The 21,025-nt window shown below is 54.3% G+C and overlaps 6 protein-coding genes across 6 annotated transcripts; 2 read left to right on the top strand and 4 right to left on the bottom strand.

The window, feature by feature from the left end:
- Positions 1-276: 276 nt before the first annotated feature.
- Positions 277-2,541, top strand: hexA (putative Woronin body protein HexA; the record flags this gene model as incomplete). The annotated part of the gene is made up of 3 exons (XM_001215759.1): positions 277-282; positions 710-1,074; positions 1,506-2,541. 3 exons carry the CDS (start codon positions 277-279, stop codon positions 2,539-2,541), a joined length of 1,407 nt encoding a protein of 468 aa, XP_001215759.1.
- A 1,089-nt stretch (positions 2,542-3,630) lies between these two features.
- On the bottom strand, positions 3,631-5,813 carry ATEG_06580 (putative transcriptional regulator (Cti6); the record flags this gene model as incomplete). The annotated part of the gene is made up of 4 exons (XM_001215758.1): positions 3,631-4,340; positions 4,403-4,656; positions 4,734-5,012; positions 5,203-5,813. 4 exons carry the CDS (start codon positions 5,811-5,813, stop codon positions 3,631-3,633), a joined length of 1,854 nt encoding a protein of 617 aa, XP_001215758.1.
- A 2,265-nt stretch (positions 5,814-8,078) lies between these two features.
- Positions 8,079-9,984, top strand: ATEG_06579 (uncharacterized protein; the record flags this gene model as incomplete). Its single annotated transcript, XM_001215757.1, has 2 exons — positions 8,079-8,094; positions 8,213-9,984. 2 exons carry the CDS (start codon positions 8,079-8,081, stop codon positions 9,982-9,984), a joined length of 1,788 nt encoding a protein of 595 aa, XP_001215757.1.
- Positions 9,985-11,592: 1,608 nt separating this feature from the next.
- Positions 11,593-13,178, bottom strand: ATEG_06578 (GATA-like domain-containing protein; the record flags this gene model as incomplete). Its single annotated transcript, XM_001215756.1, has 4 exons — positions 11,593-12,284; positions 12,335-12,614; positions 12,845-13,017; positions 13,073-13,178. 4 exons carry the CDS (start codon positions 13,176-13,178, stop codon positions 11,593-11,595), a joined length of 1,251 nt encoding a protein of 416 aa, XP_001215756.1.
- A 1,190-nt stretch (positions 13,179-14,368) lies between these two features.
- Positions 14,369-15,658, bottom strand: ATEG_06577 (putative D-arabinitol dehydrogenase ArbD; the record flags this gene model as incomplete). The annotated part of the gene is made up of 4 exons (XM_001215755.1): positions 14,369-14,549; positions 14,603-15,028; positions 15,081-15,150; positions 15,214-15,658. 4 exons carry the CDS (start codon positions 15,656-15,658, stop codon positions 14,369-14,371), a joined length of 1,122 nt encoding a protein of 373 aa, XP_001215755.1.
- A 2,581-nt stretch (positions 15,659-18,239) lies between these two features.
- Positions 18,240-20,573, bottom strand: ATEG_06576 (acetyl/propionyl/methylcrotonyl-CoA carboxylase subunit alpha; the record flags this gene model as incomplete). Its single annotated transcript, XM_001215754.1, has 4 exons — positions 18,240-19,950; positions 20,004-20,101; positions 20,157-20,355; positions 20,419-20,573. The coding sequence occupies 4 exons, from the start codon at positions 20,571-20,573 to the stop codon at positions 18,240-18,242; spliced, it is 2,163 nt and encodes a 720-aa protein (XP_001215754.1).
- Positions 20,574-21,025: the final 452 nt, after the last annotated feature.

Raw genomic sequence — 21,025 nt, 5'->3', positions numbered from 1 at the left:
CCCACTTCGTTTTTGGAGAGCTGAAGATCGCGGGATTGGATCCGTGGTTTCAAGTGTGCTCCATTTGGAATCAGGATTGTGGACGCATGCATGTGAAGCTGTGAATGATTGTGGTTGCTGTGTGGACTCATCACCTGGCGGTCTGCAGATAGACTACTGTGTGTAAGGAAGTAGTTGCCTGGCGAGGTGGATGCATGGGTTTGTGGTGAGGGATACATAATACCGGGGGGTCACTGATGATGTCTTGAAGAATGATAATGTCAGGATTCTGTAGGAATGGAGGTTCGGATGATGAACCTCGGATGTGCAGAGAGAGAATGGTGTACTCCATCCTGGAGAAAGTGTAGATAACCACCCGCACAGGCACAGGCACAATAATAATAGGAAACAAACAGAAGGCTGGGAACCCCCAAAGCGGCAAGGCGTAAACAACCCCGTGACAAGGAGCGGTCTTATTTGTATCTCCTCATCGTCCTCACTCTCACCATCTTCTCCCTCCTCCTCCCCTTTTCTTTTCCTTCCCATTCCATTCTCCCTTATCGTCCTTAAGCATATCTCACATTCCTCTATTATACCCCCACATTCCTAGATCTGGAGATCAAGTCGGATTTGATCCCATCTAGCTCCTCTCACCCTCTCTCTTCCACGAGAAAGACTTCCCCGTGAACAAAGTCTTTTCTTGTCTAGCCTTTCGAGTTGTTTCCAACAGTTCGAAAGGCATTCGAGAAGAGACGCCCAAAGGACAGCCAATCTGGACTTTGACGCCCGCGTCCCCATCCCCTTCAGTGTCTTCCCGTCGTCGTACCGGAGTGACGCTGTTCCTGAGACTACTCTTACTGCCACTGAAAGAGTAGAGGGAGAAGTCAATCTCGATCGCACTTCGCACGTCGAACGGGAAGATACTCGAACCTCTGCTCGGCTTCCGGATCCCCGTGTCTACGGCAAGGAAGAAGTCGATATCCACATTGAGCGCGATTCTCGCCGTCCCCTTCCCCAGCACGACCAGCAGTTTGCCTACTCCCAGGAGCGTGTGCAGTCTGCCCGTTACCCCGAAGTAGACCTTGCTCGTGAGCGGTAAGTTCCGTTCCTTTTTTTACCGTCTGGTTACCGTTTGTTTTCCTTTTGTTTTCCGGTTTGTTTTGATTTCCACGCGGTGTGGAGACGACAAACTGGCGGTGTCACTCGGTGGCTTCAGCTCGCTCCGGGACTAGAGGGATCTAGTCCTCCGCTAAATTACGTGGCACCAAAACAAACCAAATCAAAACAAAACAATAACAATAACACCGGCTTATCCCACGGGGAGGCTGGTGGGTGCATGGGTCTTCTCCGTCCATCACGATCCGATCGGCCCCAATTTTTCTCTTTCTCTCTTCCATTCCTCTCCCCCTGACACACTCCCATATACTTTCTCTCCCACATTCCTCTCCCTCACTTCAATATACCTTACCCAATCACCTTATCTTTTACTTGATCCCTTTGATCAATTCCCCTCTAACGCTCTGCAGTTACCGCGAGCCTTCTGTCCGTGTCCACGACCGTCAGCAAGTCTACGACCAGGCTCTTGAGTCCCAGCTTGACGTCACTGAGCGTGAATATCGTCGTCGTGTCAACCAGCCGACCTACGACGTCAACACCTACGACCGCTCCTACCAGGCTCCTGTAGAGTACGCCAGCGCTCGTCAGTACACCGCCGACGTCTACGGTTCCCCCAAGGCCGATCTCGACGTCTCCTACGACCGCGCCTACCAGCCCCAGCCCGTCGAAGCTTACCGCGGATCCGCCCCCCGTTCCCTCAACGTCGAGCCAGTGAGCCCGGCCACCTCCAACGTCAAGGTCCTTAAGACTTCTACTGTAGTTGATCAACCCCCCGCTCGCAAGATGGGTTACTACGACGACGACGGTAACTACCACTCCTTCCGTCGTGGCGTGGAACGCGCTGCCGACCGCATCCTTCACCCCTTCGATCACCAGCACCATCATCACCACCACTCGGACCGTGAAGAAGTTGTCGTCGCTGACGAACGCGGTCCAGTTCGTTACCGGGACGGTGTCCGCGAGGATGTCCGCATCGTTGAGCCCCGTGGTGGCGCCACCGCCGAGACGGTCCCCATCCCCTGCCACTTTGTTCGCATCGGCGACATCCTGATCCTCCAGGGCCGCCCCTGCCAGGTCATCCGGATCTCCGTGTCGCCCCAGACCGGCCAGCACCGCTACCTGGGTGTCGACCTCTTCACCCGCCAGCTGCAGGAGGAGTCCAGCTTTGTCTCCAACCCCTCGCCCTCTGTCGTCGTCCAGACCATGCTGGGCCCTGTCTACAAGACCTACCGCATCCTCGACCTCCGCGATGACGGTAAGATCGTCGCCATGACCGAGACCGGCGATGTCAAGCAGGGTCTTCCCGTCGTCCCTCAGGGCCACCTCTTCCGTCGCATCCGCGAGGCCTTCGAGGAGGGTCGCGGCAGCGTGCGCGCTCTCGTCATCAACGACGGCGGTCGCGAGCTCGTCGTCGACTACAAGGTGATCCACGCTTCCCGTCTGTAAACACCACTATTCCGTGTTCGGTTTAGTACGCGGAGATGCAACCGGTCTTGCACGATTAAGTTTCGGTCTCCCGTTCCTGGTCCCAGGTTCTCGGCCAATCAACCATGGTTCGCTCTGGTGTCATCGTGCAAGCGCCTTTCTTCTCCGCTGATGATCTCGATGTGATGGATTCAATTTGGACGGATTATTGGAATGACCCTTGAGAAAACGTCTTTGTTTTGTTGCTTTGATTGACAATATGTATGATGCACACCTTGTACTTAGCTCGTAATTGATGAGATATGCTACCCTTAAGTGTTGTAGTTTGTTGAGTAGATCACGCTTTCAAGTTGCAACGTAATTTGACCTTTGCTTTCCATCACACCTGCATTGGATCTTGTGATAAATATTTCAATCGTCTCCATCGTTGACTAGGTGCTACATATAATACATACCTTGGCTGGTCAGGCCTACGACTGTTGCGTTATATATCTAGATCACTATGAGCTGACTCTCCTACATAGTTGCGAAAGGTATATATCTGAGCATTCAGATTCAGAAATAGCCACATCTACTACTACACACAAAGAAAACACTAGATTCAGACAGCTGGAGACATTCAACAACCAAAAGAACAGGGAGTGTACGCCAACACCGGGTCCATGTCGCGCCTGGATGAGGAAATAGAAACCAAAGACAAGAGCAAGCCAGTCAATGAACAAAGGAAATATACCGTCCGAGTAAACACCCATCCATATCCACCGTGCAATATACCGCAGCGAACCTGACCCATAGGACAGAAGAAAGAAAGCATCAACACCATGTCTGGGACACCCAGAAAATGTCACATTAAATCAACACACAGAACAAGGTACTTAAATGAGAGTCGTCAGTTTCCCAGAACGCCGCGACCGATTTCCAATCCAAGCATCAACGCTGCTCCGGTAGCCATAGCCATATTATACATAATCACATGCTGAGAAGAGACGAACAGGGTATCGTGCGCATCAAAAAGGCTTCCTGGTCCAACTCGGGTTCCCCAGGAGCATCGAACAAATTTCAATGGGAGAGTTGAGACGGCAAAGACAGGTCGAAAAGATTGGCACCCTGTCACCTCTCACCAAATTTACCATACTCCTGTTGCCATTTGAGGAGATGACGCGTCAGCACGTCCATCATCTCAACACTGCTCAGGTCTTTAAAGTCCTTTTCAGTTGAGGGTGGTTGCACCGCACCACCAGTTTCACCATCCGTGGCCGTGGCACCGGATTCTGCCTCACTGGTCGTTGATGGCGCATTAACCTCTAGCAGTTCGTTCACGACTTTCATCGGGATGCCGTTTGGCTGATCCCCGTTCGGGGGGCTCGTGGAGCTTTCACCCGCAACCGCCATCTCGACCTGCATCCTGGATATAAATTCCAGAATTCCCGCGACCCGTCGCTTCATCTCGTTCATCGTGGTCCGCTGGTTCACGTAACGCGGCCGACTGGGTTTCCCGGTATCACCCCCGTTGATATGTGCGCCATTGGGACCGCCGATCCTCGGAGAGTCCCCACCAGTATCATGCGACTGCCCTCGACGCGGCGAATTGGCCATGTTGTACTCCCCGCCATTTGTATGGGAGTCCCGGTCCCGCGTGTATTGGTTGCGTCCGACCCGGCCACCGCGACGCGCAGGCGGCCGACCAGATTTGCGCGTGGACGGACGAGATGGCGGAGCCTCCTGGGCAGGCGCAGGCGTGTCGGGGCTTGGTTGAGAGGGTTCCGGTTCTGTTGTAGCGGGCTTGACCGGTGACTCTGCCTCATGACCAGACTCGGGGTCTGAATTTTTAGTTAGCGCTCACGAAAAAACAAAAGTTAGCGGTTTGGGTATAAAGACATACCATCCCCTTTCCGCTTATCATTCTTCCCCTTCTTTCGATTGGCCTCGGATTGTTCACCCTCGGGCTCTTCAGGCTCCTTGGCATCCTTATCGCGCTGACTACGCGATGCAGCCCGCTGCCTCCGCGCACCGTTGGTAGGAGCTTTCGTCTTTTCCTCATCTTCCGATGCTGGCTGAGATGGAGGGTTGCTTTGTTTCGATATGGCCCCGGGGGATGGAGAACTTGTGCGTTGTCGTTTGGTCGCTTGCTTATTGCTAGATAATCGATCTGTTAGTATAAACTTCTTGTCTACCGCCACGGGTGGCCGGCGCACGGCCGAGTGCAAACTTACGCTTCGCTATCGCTTCGACTTCGCTTGCCTCTCCGCATTGCAATATCGTCCCCGATAGATTTTGTGTCCTCCTTACTTTCCTCGATGGCCCGACGAAGCTGTTCTTCTTCGTCATAAGCGGCATCGCGACTATTCATGGTCGACCGGCGTTTCGGGTTGGAGAGGGAATCGGCCGGACGAGATTTTGTGTCTTTCGCACGTTTGGAGTCATCTTGGGACGATGCGCGGGAGGAGGCTGCGGAGGGGGGAGCAACTGGGAGATACTGGGAGGAGTGTTGACTGGATAATCGTAAGTGTGTGTCCCGGATTATCAGATAGAAGCGGTGGTAATCGGGGATCGCGAAGTATGTGACGGAATTGAATGGAAAGAGGATGTGGAATGGGCCGTCGCTCTGCACCAGCGCACGGGAAACGAAAAAAAAAAAAAATCGTTCGGATAACAAAATCAGAATTGAAGGAAGAATCTTACCCATTTGGTTCATTTCGAATTCTATGAAGATCCTTGCGGCACTCTTCACAGAAATACTCGTCGGGGCTCATCGCCTCATCCATGATGCCCACGCAGCCACCATGCTGCCACACTTTGCATTTATCACATTGGATAAACATACTGCCGATGTCATCGGACATCAAGTCCGACGAGTCTGCGGATAAGTTCATGGCGGACTCATCCTTGATTCTGGGATGGACCCCATTGCGACCGAGAGCCTCCCGCCGAGAAGGGGGAAGACCAGGGTAGTCCTGCTGGCCACAGAGACACCGGGTCACCTCTTCCTCTTCGTCCTCTTCCTCATCCTCAGGATCTTCCTCCTCTCCGTTGCCCAGTCCGTCATTGTCATCGTCCCCTCGAGTGCGCTGGCGCTGGCGGGTGTGTGGGAGGTCGTTCTTCGAGGCCGCGTCGGCATCGTCGATGGACTGGGACCGGTGGGTCGAGGATCTCTGAGGAGAAGAAATCTTGTGATTCGAGCGAGTACTTCGCTCGCGAGTCAATGAATTCGAGGAACTCGACGAGTTTGTGTGTTGGAGGAGGGCCGGGGACGGCTGGGAGGTGCGGGCACGGGAGGAGCGGCGAGGCGTCATGGTGAACGTTATTGCGGTGGGCTTCGGATAATGAGAGGAAGCAGAGAAAGACAGGAGGAGAATTAAGCTGCAGAACTTCGATCACCGATGGCGTAGAGCGAGCGCTAGCCCGTAGGCGAGCTGTCGCACGCGGATGGAGGAGAGAAAAGCTGGAGCAGAATTCGTAGCGGTTGAAGGGGAGGAGGAAAACGCAGAGGGGAAAAACGGGCGAAGGGAAGGAAATGGAAGACAGCAATTGAGACGAAAGAGTGGGAGGAAACAAAAATCGCGTCCAAGAGCTCGAAGGAGAGCCGGGACACTACATAGTCTTGGAGGAACTGGTGGTGGTGGTGAGAGGGTGGGGAGAAAAGAGCGAGCGAGCGAGCGAGCGAAGGAAAAGAAGAGCGGCAGAGGAGGAGTTGCCGGCTGTTGCTGCTTTGGGTCTGTTCCCGTCAACTGGTTGGGGATCGTCCGCCTTTTTTCCCCGCTCTGCTTCCCTCTCTCCTCCTCTCCCATTACCCTCTCCCACAATTCCCTCTTCCGACGTTGTGAGAACGTCCCATAAAATAGGTGACGATATTTTGCTCTCCCGTTGAAATTTCTCTCGTGAAAATATCTGACCGATTCCAGATTGCATTCGGTGGTTGTTGCAATGATCCGATTCCCGCAAACCCCGCTTACCACGACACCCTGGTCCTCTGCATCCCTCCCACCTTTCCCGCTCAAGCCGAAGTGACAGTCCTAAACCTGAAGTACAGTTCCTTATTCACAAATGCAATTTCCACTTCTTTATCACAATGCGCTGCATTGCGAAACCAGAGTCGCGACGATCAGGCCCTCCGACGAGACCGATGTCCTTCCACAGTGGTTCAGTCAGCATACTTCAGCTAAATCAGCGGGGGAATGTCGCCAGAGACAAGAACAGCGGTAGGACTGTCCAAAGTTGCGACGCATATTATGGTCCTTGGGAGAAGTTGGGCTGGAGCATCACCCCAGCTGCAGTAGTAGACAGCTTCTCGGGACGAAGCTATCTCCCAGGATCAATCGTTGCGTCATGACCAGCGAGGTTCATCTGGCAGCGTCTGGTCTTGAACCCCTTCTCGCTGGGTTTCCGTCGTCCTACCGCTGTGTTTTTGAGCCCTGGCTTGGTGGGTTCACTCTGGAAAGGAACATGAAACGTAAAAGAGGATGAACGCCGCGGATGGACAGGATCTAGAGAGCTCCTGATGTAAATTCTATTACCGGCAGATTGCTGGGACGATCTACGCAAGGTGGTCCGGGAGCTGCTGAACTTGCAGGAACTGAATTGCCGAGGAGTGAAATAGAAGGATGTAGACTCCTAGAGCGGTTGGGGGAGTTGAAGCAAGACAAGATAGACAAGATCAAGCTCTGCAAAAGAATAGAAAAATTGATCAGCATTTAGAACGACATAGGTAGCTTACCGAGTTCCTCCTGTGATTATGATGAGTATTCCGCATATTGCGCATAGTGAATAACTGTCTTAAGCAGACATGACTAAGCCATACGGCAGTGTGATTAATCGGGATTATTATTTGGTGAGAGAGGCAGTCCGTGACCCCTCCGCCTTTCCTTCTCCCCTATACCGCTATCCCCCTCTTATTCTTCTCCTTCTCCTGTTCGATCCCCTTGGATTTGGTCCTTGGATTTCTTCGCCTTTGTTTCTTTTGGCCCCCTTGGACTTCTTTTCCTACCCATCCCTTCATTTCGTTCGTTGTGTGCGAGTCCGGTTCGGCTTGGCCCGTTCCCTTCCCGACAACTCATTGGGCTACTTGGTCAAAAAGTCTGCGTTGGTAGACTGGGCCGGTTAGTCTCCGCAGTGAAGGTCTTCTCGTTGCTCTTTTCTCCGGTGTTCTCAGGTGTGCTCTGGACGTTCTTTGGGTTGGATTCTTGTCGTCTCCCTCCTGGTCGGTGTGGTGTGTGGCTCTGAGTACCCGATGGCCGCATTGACAATTATGACAGACGGACTAACCGATACTGCGGTTTTCAGGACCACCTCCGTATCCCGTCTTTTCTTTCGCACAGCAACCCTTCCTCGCTATTCTCTCGGACATATTCGCGAAAGATATCCGGAATCGCTGGAACTCAGAAACAAGAAGAAAAGAGGGAGAGGTCGACGAAAATTCAACGACAACCTGAAGGAGACATTTTGCCGTGACAAAAAAAGCCAAGACGTACCTTCCACATCACGATCGAGCTGGGTAACCACCGCTTGGATAGCCGGTCGGCTGTGGTCGTGGAGGTTGAGAGTGCCGATAATTTTGCATAATGACCGCTACGTTGAGTATGTCCTTCTCACCGAGGATTGTTCTCCTGTCTGGCTGCGGTCCGGTCGGATAAAGGCAGCCTCTCCTGATGGAGGTATCTGCTGGTTGCTCAGTTACTGATGCTGTCACCCGCAGATGGGATGTATAACTCGGCCCCAGATACTCCGTCCCCTGTCTACCCGGATAGGTTGATTCGTCCCCTTCCCAAGCGTACTCTTCGCTCGCGACTGTCCTCCGACGCCGCAGACACGATCCTCTACCCTCCGGCGCCTCCGGCGACCCAACTCTTCTACGGGTCCTGTGCTGATAATGGAGATGCTGTGAACGAGTCCAAGGTGTATGTGCAGCAGAGTGAAGGTCCGGAACAACCCTTGGATGCCGATGTGCATTACGAGAACGGGGTTGACCTGGAGAGCGGTGACGAGGATGGTCCTGTCGTAGTTCGACGTAGTGCCGGGTTCAGGGGATCATCGCTGTCACCGGCTCCCTCCAGCGCACCGCATCTGAGCAACGGGGACGGGTCTCAGGCCAAGTCATCTGCGGCCGGGCCCGACGGATATGATGCCTTCGAAAACACCAACAACAAGAAGAAGCGCAAAATCCCTACTCCCGGAAACCTGGGGGGTCACCACTCCACTCTGTCACCTGAATTCTCCACCATGGGCTTGGCCAACTCGGCTCAGAGCCCTTCAGCAGCGGGTGACGGAAGTCATGTAAGTACGTTCTACGGTACGGGGAGTCCAGCATCTCCAGTGGCTAGTGGCATGTCCGGTGCTGGAAGAGGCCGTCTAGGACGTAACACAGCTCGCAACAGCTCAGGGCGGGGACCGTTGTCGGTTCAGACCCAGTTCGGTTGGTCCCATGGCAGACAGGCGGGTCGTCGTGAAGCCGGACCAGGTATGTCACATTTTGGTCTCGTCTCCTTTCGTGCGGCAAGCTCATTCGTTTCAGGTGACTCTCCTGGAAAATCTGACCAGGGGATTATCTCCGCCGCCATCGCCAATGCTGCTGCATCCGCGTTCACGTCACCGCCTCCGGCCTCGGGGAGCGTCAGTATGCTCGACCAACAACCAACCACTCCCACCAAGACACAGTTTACCTTCACGTGCGAATCGGACTCGTCGAAAGGCATGGCATTGCAGGCGCAGACCGCATACTCGTCTCACCACCGCGCGAACCGCTATGGGTCACAGGCGAGGGAAATGAGTCCCGGTTCACCTTTGAGCCCGCAGGGCCATCCGTCCCAGAACCGAGCCGCCGCCACGATGACCACAAACACAGCAACGAACTCGTTGGGGAATGTCGGGAACACGACGGCGACAGGAGGTACGAATGCGGCAGCGGTGAATGGCGCAGATGCGCCGACAGGCCGTAAAAAGAAGCGTTCGCCAGGAAGTATCTACACGTTAGCTGCACGTCAGCGCAAGATCCAACAACAATACGCAAATCTACATCACCCGCCGAGCATGGAGGACATCTGGATTTGCGAGTTCTGCGAGTATGAGAGCATCTTTGGACACCCCCCGGAGGCCCTCATCCGACAATACGAGATCAAAGACCGCAAAGAGCGCAAGCGACTAGCGGAGAAGAAACGACTGTTGGAGAAAGCGAAGATGAAGGGCCGCAAGAACAAGAAAGCGACGAAGAACGCATCGAAGCACGCGGCGGCTCACCCAACGGCATATGACCAGGGCTATGATCGGGCGTCTGTTGATCAGGCTTCAGCCGTGCATGACGATGAGTACCTGGCGCACGAGTACGAGGAAGAGGAGCCTGACTCGGCGCCCCCATCTGCACCCCCCGCGGCCTTCAAACCTCCGTTGCCGCCGGGAAGCCAGCCAACAGCAGCGGCGCATCCGGGGGGCGCCAAAGGAGCCACCGACCGAGGCGTGAACCGCCCGCCCTGAGAGTGGTCCACGGCTAGCATAGGGGGTCGTCTCCCACCGCGGGATGACGATCCCTGTCTATGCCGTGGACTCAGCTTTCTCCAGTTTCCTTTGTTCTGCGTTGTTTGTTTGTTCTTGGTGTTGCATGGACCCCGTATTTAGCCATTGTTTCGCCGGTTGCATCAGTGAATCCCCACTCCGATTTGACGAGCATCATGTCCGCATTACGCATTGTTCCTTGGTTAGGATGGTATCAGACGGATCGCATAGGTATGGAACGGGTAGCATGATATTTTGCATGGGATGGAGAGTCGTACAATGTTGATAGTGTGGAAATGTACTGGATGAGACGCATGGACACGTACATAGCTACACTAACTAGGTTGCCGGTAGGTCAGGAACGAAGAATGAATGACAACCAATGAGTCTAGGAGTCTGCATCCTTTGACGTTTAAAATAGATGTTGCAGAACGAGACGTGCGTCGGCGCCTGCTGAATCATCGACGCATACGCGCGCGCCGAGAGCGTTTCATTGTCGACCCCGCAAGAGGGATGATTGGCTCCGGCGTCTTTGAAGTAAGTATACACCGGCGGCTCTTTATTTATAGACTACAATGCAGTTTGTAGAACACAAGATAAGATATAAAGCAGAGTCGTCGGCTGGATTCTCATCCTCATCATCCATTCCCTTCCATTCATTCTTTTCTCTTCTCTGTTTATCTATCTATACCTTCAGACTTGCGCTGGCGCAACTACCTTACCTTCTACTACATCCAACCAAACACCACACCACCCACTCCCAACAAAAACCTCGCATAAATGTGGTTCCTCCTGCTGAAAGTCTTCCGCATTGGCGTAAAACAAGCCAAAAAGCACAAGGCCAACAAAGCCGCCGCCGCCGCCTGGCCCGAAGCGCACCCCGACGCCAACAACGCCTACCGCTACCCGGCAGCCGAGCAGCCCCCGATCCCGATGCCACCCCCACCAGCCCCAAAACACAGCACGCCCAAGACCCTGGCGCAGCTGCTCCTGCGCCTTGTCCAGTTCGCGCTGGGGATGGCAATCATCGGGCTGTACGGCGGGGCGGTGAACACCGCGCGCGAGAAGCACGCCGCAGCGCCGGCAAAATGGGTGTACGCCGTGGTGGTGGGGTTCCTGACGGGGACGACGGCGCTGGTGCAGCTGGGCGTGCTGGGGATGGCGGTGAAGCGCGGCGGGGTGCCGGTGACGAGTCGGGTGAACCTGGCACTGCCGATTTGCGCGTGGGAGAGTATCCTGTGTGTGTTGCTGCTGGTGCTGTTTGGGATCTTTGGGGAGATGTTTATTGGGGTCTACGGGGAGCGGGAGGGGGTGGATGTGACCAAGATGCGGAGGGCGGTTTGGGTGGATTTGACGACGCTGCTGTTGTGGATAGGGACGGCGGCGTGGGCGGGGCTGCGGTGGTGGAGGGGGAATCGGAGTGATCGGGCTGTGGAGGGATTGGAGATGGGGGAGAAGGTCTAGATGGCTACTGGTGGGTCTATAGACTTGGGGTTTAAGTTGTGTTGGTGGGAGGTATTACGGACTATAGTGGTGGACACTGGTGTGGTTGGTGTGATGTTATGTTATTGTACGGTCTCACAGCTAATGCTACTTTTCTTCGGTATCCAAGTCCTTTTCGTCCTTCTTCCGACTCTCCTCGATGAGAAGACTGAGCTGACTGCGGCCTCGTGAGAGAGAAAACGGCGTTAACGGCAACACGCTGGCCCGCCGCGAGCACGGGGACGAGCTGTCGATGCGCGAGGGCGTCATGATAGGCACGCTCGTCGCCGTGGTGGAAGTCTCCACCTCCGCAATATGAGACTCCGTTTTCAAGGGCGAGGGCGCAGCGTCCGCCGTGCGACTGCTCCCAGCCGACGTTGCCTCAAGATACTCTGCGAGATTCATGCCGGCGGCGTTGGCAGCGGCCAGCGAAGACGAGTAGAACTCCTGCTCCTGGTGAAGACGCTCGGAGAAGCGCGAGCGGAAGCCCTTGTCGATGAGGGACTGTGCTGACGGCTGCTCATAGTTCTCGGGACATACGTAGCGCACGTCGTAATGGGTCCAGTCGTCGGTGGTAACGAAGCCCCATTTTGAGGGTGTGGATTTGGCGCTGTGTGGTGGCGAGGATTTTTTTTTACGGAGAATAGTTTTGAGCTCAGAGAGAAAGGCTGGTGGGAGCTGGATTGGTTTGTTGTCCAGGTCATCGTCCGCTTCGACGGGAGGGTTGATTTCCGCAGCTGTGGATATCGCCGGTATCAGGACTTCGGCAGGTGCAGGTTCTGGCGTGGGTATGAGAGTTTCTAGCACGGGGACATTAGCGCCTGGCATGTGGCTGCGGGTGTAGTCTCACCTTCAACAGGTTCTTCGAACACACTAGTTTGTCCCTGAAAAGGGGGAGGCGACTCTGCTGTCAACGGTGAGAGCTGAGGACTGTGGTTGCGGGTGCTTGCGGCGGAGTTTTGCGACGACTTGCGGCGCATCACCACCGGCCGACGCTTGATGTTCCTGGTTTTCGGCGCGACATAATGCGATTTCTTCGGAGTAGGACGATTCTGAGTAGCTGCGGTGAACAGCGGCGGGGGAACCGGAGTGGGAGGGTTATCTGGCTTGCGGGTGATACTCTGACCTTCCTGGCCGGTGAGGAGCAAGCGGGTGGTCTTATGAGATTCTCCAGAGGTGCTTGATTTCTTCAGAATAGGATGAAGTGGCGCGCGGCTGGAGGTGGGAGCATGGGCAGGGGGTTGTTCTTGTTCCTGCGGTTTCGCGTCCGGTTGCTTCTTAGACCGCGTGGACTTCTTCTTTCGAGACTAGCGATGGTTATGTCCACTTATCGCTGGGCCACGTCAAAGGCTCTACACACCTTGAATTGCTGCATGGAGAACGGAGTGGGCTCCGAGATGCGCATGAACAAGCTGGCGAGTCTGGAACCTCCTATGGAACCGCGCAGTTGCTCACTGCTCCAAGTGCGCCAGAAGAAGTTCTCGAGCCGATGGCCAGTGTGGCCTTCATGCACGGAAGGGTTGGCGTTGTAAACTGTAGAAGGACAGATCAGAAGCTGCTGGATGGAGCGAAACAGACGAGAACGAACTCTTCCAGAGTTGGATGATTTGCGCCAGGTCAATGACGTCCAAGGAATCCAGCTCCGAGGACACCTGAGTTGCAGTCGCCAAGAGACCCTTGGGAAGATCTTCCATGCTGAGAGACAGGCGAATAGGAGCTTCAGACGAGGATGGTTGTGGAACACTACATGGTCGAGGAAGAGGTGAGAGGCGACGAGGGAAACCAAGAGAGGGTGAGAGGAAAAGAGAAGGAAAAAGGGTGAGAGTGGGACAGTGAGCGAGAGAGTGAAGGAGGGAATCACTCCGAATGATGCGACTAGCGGTGAATGAACAACATCAGCCCTTCAAGGAAGAAGGGCGTCTGCGGTCATTGGTCGGACAGGCAAACAATCGAGGGACCATACAAGTCTTCAGGAGGGCATCCCCACGAGGGTGGACCTTGAGGAATCCGGGGAAAAGAATGAAAGACGGCGGATGGGGGGATGGAGGGAGAACGGCGATGAAAGAGAAGAGAAAAGTATAATGCCCTTACTCGTCATCATCAATCACACGGACTGGCCGCAGCAGTGAATCCACCGTAACAGACCGGGGATGGAGATTCCCTCGACTCCTACTGGTTCCGCGGGGAGCCCACGGGGCACAAAGGGTGGCCTCAAAGGGGGGACCGATCATCCTCCAGAGGGAGAGTGGGTGTGGCATGCGGTGTCTTCATCTTGATTGCAGCCTGGGCTGGGGGGATTGAGTATCTTTCAACGGATCGCCATGGAGATTCTGCAAAGACAGCGAGACGCAAGCGGGGGGAGGGAAGAGAGAGGTTGGGGAAATGCAGAAGATGGATGGAGAGAGAAAAGAAAGAGAGACAGACAGACAGAGAGAGAGATCTGGTGCAGAATGCCACCTGCATACCACACTAGATCCTTGCCGGAAATACATCATCAGCCCCATCCTGCCGAGTCACGCTCCCTTCCAGAAGATTAATCCAGAAAAAGCAACCATTGCGCAGGCGGCAACATCGGCTGTCCATAATTCCGCAATAAGTACCTGAGATAGTTATACCTGGTAATGAGATTGATGTGGGATCAGTCCGTGGAATAGATGTTCATCAATGGTGAATAGTGACAGATCCACTCCAGTCTATACTCGCGGCAACAAATACACTTCGCTCGCTTTTAAACAGTCCCAGCAGCAGAATCAACAAGCTCGTCAGAATGCAGCTCAAATCAACACAGCCCAGAATTAAAGGCAACAGAAAAAAAAAGCCCGATCTATGCCAAATAAGCCCCGTACATCATGCCACATATTAAAAAGGTACAACTTTTGCTCGATTAGGTCAGGGTGTAGCCGCCATCCACCCGCAGGTCCGCGCCGGTGATGTACTTGGCGGCATCACTGAGCAGGAAGGTAACGGCGCCCATGAGATCCTCCGGCGTTCCCATCTTACCGGCGGGGATCAGGGAGATCCACTTGTCCCGCAATTCCGGGTTCTCCTCGAGGATCTTGCGGGTCCTGGACGTCAACCATTAGCAAGAAGTTCCATTGCAAGCAAAACCCACACTTACAAGGCCGTCAGCATGTATCCAGGACTAATGCAGTTCACCCGGATGTCGTAACTCGCCCATTCAACCGCGAGAGACGCGGCAAGGTGACGAACGGCCGCCTTAGCAGCGTTGTAGGGCGCCTGGGGCTGCGGGACGTTGACAATTGCACCCGACATGCTACCGATCATAACAATGCTGCCGGGAACCTTGCGCTCCATCAGGTGCTTCGCAACTCCGGTCGCAAAGAGATAGGTGCCGTCCACGTTCACTCCCCACAGCTTCTGCATACGGTCGTAGGGGTAGGAGATGGCGTCAAAGTTCTCGGTAAAACCGGCCGAAGTGACGAGGTTGTCGATCCGACCGTGCTTCGAAATGACCTCCTCCAGGGCGGCATTGACGGAATCAGGGTTCGCGACGTCGGCATAGTGGGCGGTAACATTCGGCATTCTGAATACAACAAGTTAGTATTTTGGCACCGTGCGGGGATTGAGAGACATACTCCTCTAACCCCGGGTTTTCCTTTCGGAACTGCTCCACCAGCTTCTGAGCCTGCTCTTCTGCCTCCGCCTCTATGAGATTGGTCAGTGCTGGTGCTTCAACGCGTCAAGTGATAGCTTGAACCAAAAACGTACTGTTCAAGTCAACAATGGCCAGGTCTGAACCCGAAGCTACCAGAGCCTGGGACATGACCAGACCCAGACCTCGAGCGCCTCCCGTCACCAAGCTGACCTTGTTTTCGAGCGAAAACTGCGCGAGGGTGCGCTTGAAGTGCATTCCACCACGGCCCTGCACGACCGCCGTGCGAGGCATGTGCTCGTCATCGGGGTACTCAATCTGAAGACTCTCATCCGTTCGGGCAAACCGACCTTCCTGTTCACCGAGAGCGCCTTTGGGAGCTTTATCGGTGGCAGCTAGCAGGGGATCCTTCTTGGCCTTATCACTTTCATCGTTGGCACGGGGAGCGGTAGAAGAGAGTCCGCGGAAGGTGGTTCGCGAGGCGGGCGCAACCAATGCCGCGGGACGAGCGGTTTTGTTCAGAGCCTTGACGGCCTGACGAGCGACCGTTGGTCTGAACATGATGAGTGAGACTCGATAAGCCTGGAAATAGATGATAGAAGGGAATTGAGAGGTCCGATCGGGCAATTGAGTCTGTCTCGAGGAGCTCTGATTGAACTGGTAGGTAGCAGCGAGAAGAGGATCAGACGAGGGAGAATGGATGAATCGCAGATAAAGGGGGTGTATAGGGAGGGCCTCGTCTACCTACGTAATTGACAAGGGAGGGGAAGGAGGGAGACAAGAAAATCAAATGGAGTTTGTTGCCCCCGAGCTGGTAGAGGAGAATTAAAAGGACGAGAGGCGGAGGAGTGACCAGGTAAGGTGTCCACACGGCAGCAAAAACAATCAATGACTGCACCCCGTAAAAAAGAAAGAAAGGAAAAAATAATATTATTTCATTAAATATTAAAATCGAATCAAATTAATCAAAGAATTGACCGAAAAAAGAAATATGGGGATGACGGAAGGGTAGCTGGGGAATGTACAACTTGGAGCTAGGAGCAATTGCGGTGAAAATCGCCAAGCACCAGATCTCTGCCAGTCAGAGAGGCAGGATGGACGGTGTGAGCACAGGACTGCTCGCCAGTGCATTCCATTGCCATTGACCAGTGGCCAGTGGCGCTGATCGCGATCATTCGAGAAGGTCCGACTCATCCTCATTGTACTTCCAAGTAGTTTGTACTACTGGGACTCAATCCTGGAGAAGTGACGGAGAAAGAAAGTGATGTCAGGCGGAGGAACACCCTGGCCAGGCCCCAACCGCCATGCAGCGATCTGCCCCCGAGTGGATCCGCTCCCAGCTGGCTTTTTTGCCTCCCGCGTGATCGGGCCAGCGATAAATATCATGGATGCGATCTGTGGTTAGCCAGAGTCACAACCATGGTTGGCATCTATTTTTCTTTATCTTGTTCCTCTCATCCTGTCTTGTTCTATCATCCCAACTGCTAATAATTCCGATTCTTGTAAATGATCATCGAGTTCGGATTATGGTACACTCGATGCAAATCTGCAATAAATCCAGGAATAACCATCTGATCTATAGCAAACCATAAGCCTCCCCCACGGCCATCGGGTCAAGTGACCCTCTAAGTTTTTCCCAGGATAGTGTACCACTATCTATAGCATCTTTCTTTCAATCAAACCATAACTCCATATCAATGACTACAATCTGATCACTTATCATTCTCCCGTTTTCTAGAACCACCCTCCCCCCGACCCTCCACCCAACCCATCATGATTTGACCTGTCTCACGTCGCTGACCTGTCCTGGCTCATGTGATCATCCTGACGACGTATTATCTGAATAATTGCAGTACCTTGCCGCCGACATCCCATCAAACACTTGCATCCCATGCATGCAATCCATGGATGCTCAAATTCAATTCAATTCACTTCACTTCCGGATGGAATCCCACGGACCGCAACCAGCTGCATGTACTTTGTCACCGGCATATAAGATCCAAGAATTCCACCATCCTTCCCCCCTCTTTTCCGCTGCGAAGCTCTGATCGCGCTGATCCCGCAACACTTGTCCTCTGTCGCAGCGACGGAAGAATCCTTTCGCCACTCGTCTCTGACTAATCTCCTAAACAGCTCCTATCACACCTCCGGACTCCGACTCCCGTTTGGGTCTCCGCTCAGTCCGGCCATCCCGTGCGCGGCCGGGGATAAGGGTGGGGCAGCGGAGGAAGCTACGAGATTGGGGCCAACTGTAATCCCACCGGATCCATCCATCCACTTCCCAGACAATAATAGAAATATCTACTTATATGAATTAATACACTCTTTGTAGCTGTCTGCAACGTCACCACTAGAAAGCTTGGACGCCTCCATGAGCTCTGCCCTTATCTTCTTATGTTGAATGCTGTTATCGGTGGATGTAGGACGGTTTTGGTAGCTTCTAACTTCCGATCAGCGTAATGTCATTGCTTGTGAGGCGTGTGGCCCGGAATCAATATTCCTTGCCGACGGACCAGAATCTGAGAAGGATTTGCTTCAGATCTCACTTCTGCCAATATTGATTAGGTGGCTACTGGTAATGTGAGGTCACAAACTACAGTAAGGGTGGGTGAGAGCATGCGGTGTCCCATGGCCGACTTTCGTTGCCTTACGGAGTACTCTAAAATGTATTCGGTGGTTCTCATCCTCCAGCTAAATTACAGCTCGTCTGCTGCCACCATCTGTAATAGCCATGGCACAATTGCATGGACTTCTCTCCTTCGTCCTTCCCCGTCTCTCTATGAATGCATTTTGCTTCTTCCTTTCGGATTTGCTTTTCCCGTTCCGCTGTCTGATACCCTCACTCACTACCCTCTTCGGCAAATTCGACGAGCGGCGTGCCACTTTTGCATTGGTCCTGTAAGGCACATCCAGAGGTTAGTCATCGGCTTTAAAAACATAATTAGTGCGTGCGGATCCTGGGAGCTCAGATGGAAAGCCCGTGGAAGCTCGCCGGTCAGTCCGTGCATGGGACCGCGGCAGCCGGAACTTCAGGCTAGCTAGGCCTCTCGACCCCTGAACGAAACAAGCCTTAAACTGCAGCCAGGGGGTAGAAAGGGCGGTAAGGCCAGCCCGTTTCAGATAGCTCCTCTTGTCCCAGGATCTAGCCGCAATAGCCCCAGAGAATCGGGAAATAAATGGGGTCTGCATCATGCAATTTGACCGGGGTAGGGGGCACATGACTTACTCCTTGTTGGTGGACCACCTTGGCAATCGTCCCCTTCTGTGGGCTGCGGATCACCGTCTCCATCTTCATGCTCTCAATCACCACCAGCGGCTGGTCCTTTTCCACCGCGTCGCCCGCCTGGACTTCCACGCGCAGCACCTTGCACGGCATCGGTGCCAGCACGCTGTTCGTCGCGTCCTTAAGACCCAGCGCTTTCTCCATCCATGGCGCGCGGGGTGTCGTCAAGCGGTATTGCTTGCCCCTTTGGAATGCGATGATCGAGTCCTCGTCGCGAATGACTGTCGTGTCGAGCCGGGTGTGCGGGAAAAAGGAGGTGACAATGTTTGACCCGCGGTCGCTGTGGCTGACCACTTGTTCAAACAATTGTCCGCCAGCTTCGACATTGAACGTGTTGTCTCCGGTTTGCTGGACTCGCACGTTGAATTTAGCCGGCTCCTTAATTCCGGGGGTCGAGTCCGCGAGCGTCATCTGCCGCGCCTGGTAGCTGGGGCTGAATCCTACTGCAGATCCTTCAAAACTGGCCTGATCCCGCGATGAGGATTGGACCGTGTTGTGATGCAGGCAGGCCAACGCCACCTGTGCAAGTAACTCCGGCTCCATTGGCTCCTGTGCGAACAGTTCATCATGGTGTTTCGCGATATACCCCGTCTCGACCTCGCCTGCGATGAAATCCGGGCTTTTGCAGATGGTCTTCAGGAACTCAATATTTGTTATGGGGCCGGCAACTTCATACTCCTCCAGCGCTGTAGCGAGCTTGCGGATTGCGTCTTCGCGAGTCTCGCCACGGACAATAAGTTTTGCAATCATGGGGTCGTAATGTGCCGAGACCTCGTCCCCCTCGATGAAGCCTGCATCAATCCGCGTATCTTCGGTGGCTGCAGGGGTGCGCACATGCAGGAGAGTTCCCGAATCCGGGATGAAGCCCTGGTTGGGATTCTCGGCGTAGATTCGGGCCTCGATTGCATGTCCCCTAGTTTCCATGTGGGTTTCTACCTCCTCTTGAGTCAACGGGAGCTTAGCACCCTCCGCGACCTTGAGCTGCCAGTAAACCAGATCCTGGCCGGTGACCATCTCCGTCACGGGATGCTCCACCTGGAGCCTAGTGTTCATCTCCATGAAGAAGAACTCGCCGGTGTCGTTGTCGAAAATGAACTCGACGGTTCCGGCCCCCTCGTAACCTACGGCTAAGGCAGCAGCTCGAGCTTTGGCCCAGAGATCCTTCCTCGTTGCATCGGGGAGGTGAGGAGCAGGAGATTCCTCGAGGATCTTCTGGTGACGTCGCTGAATACTGCAGTCCCGTTCCCCCAGGGCAACGCAATTGCCATGCTTGTCTGCGAAGACCTGCACCTCGATGTGACGTGGGGTGGTGATGTACTTCTCAACCAGCACATGGTCGTCGCCGAACGAGTTCATAGCCTCCGATTTCGCGGATTGGAGTTGCGCCTGGAACTCCTCCTTGGACTGCGCAATGCGCATGCCCTTGCCACCGCCTCCTTTGATTGCCTTAATAAGAACAGGGTACTTAATTTTGTCGGCCTCGGCCTCGAGAAAGTGGGGATCTTGGTTCTCGCCGTGGTAGCCGGGGACGCAGGGCACGCCCGCCGCAGTCATGATGTGTTTCGACTGGCTACAATGTTTCAGCACTGACACCCCAATTCACACACGACACGACCGTCTTACCTCTTGTCACCCATGTCTTCAATCGCCTTCCAAGGCGGTCCGATGAAGACCAACCCTGCCTCTGTGCATTTCCGCGCAAAGGCGGAATTCTCACTCAACTAAGCAGGAGCAGTATCAGCGTAGCTCTATCAACGGCACGTGGGCAGTCCATACAAAACCATAACCCGGATGAATTCCCTGGCAACCCTCTCGCTTTGCAATCTCGATAATCCGGTCGCCGTCTAGATACGCCGAAACGGAGCCCAAGTTAAAGGCAAAGGGCGAGCTCAGAGCATGCTGCGCGCGGCTATCGGGGTCGGTGTAGAGCGTAGTAACGCGGATGCCGTGCTGAGCGGCGGTGCGTCCAACCCGTCTAGAACAGTAATGACGCCATTAGCAAATGCAACCTCTTGTACAGTGATCGTATCCAACATACAGCGCAATCTCGCCCCGATTCGCAATAAGAATAGAGTCCAGTGACTTCTGAGACTGAGCGGTGTTCCCAGACACCGTCGACGCCGCCCTTCTCGCCCTGCGAGCGGCTGTCGGCCCCAGACGGGCGGAAGTGCGGAGAAGCGATGAGAGAGGCATTGTCACGAACGCCGGCGTAGACAGCCACAAGATTGACTTAACACCGTAGAGGACGCAGATAGGCAGTTTGCATAGTTCTGTTGACGGTAGGTAGAGAGCTCTGGAGAACCTCCGGCCACAGACTGGAAGCCCGACCAGCTACTTTAGAGGCGCCTCCACGCCCCCTTGAGCCGACGCAAAGCGAGGCTGCGGGGAAGCCCCGTGCACGTGCCACCGACGCCTCCGTCGATCACGGGATCTGACGCTCGGATGACTAAGCGCATATCTGGCTCTTTTCTTTCAGCCGCGGTGTTTTGCGCCGGTGCAGTTACAGCGCAGCGCAGCAGCAGCCTCCTCCCATTACCCGATCGGGAGTTTTGTTTCTCAAAGTAAACACTGTCTCACGGCTCTTCTTTGTCTCACTCTTTGCTTTTGCTCCGTTATATACATCTTTCGCTTGCTTCAACGGAGTC

The sequence above is a fragment of the Aspergillus terreus genome, genomic scaffold (assembly GCF_000149615.1).
Source record: "Aspergillus terreus NIH2624 scaffold_9 genomic scaffold, whole genome shotgun sequence".
NCBI classification, from domain to species: domain Eukaryota; kingdom Fungi; phylum Ascomycota; class Eurotiomycetes; order Eurotiales; family Aspergillaceae; genus Aspergillus; species Aspergillus terreus.
The sequence above is the reverse complement of the archived record's forward strand: the minus strand, read 5'-3'. Positions and strand labels throughout refer to the sequence as shown.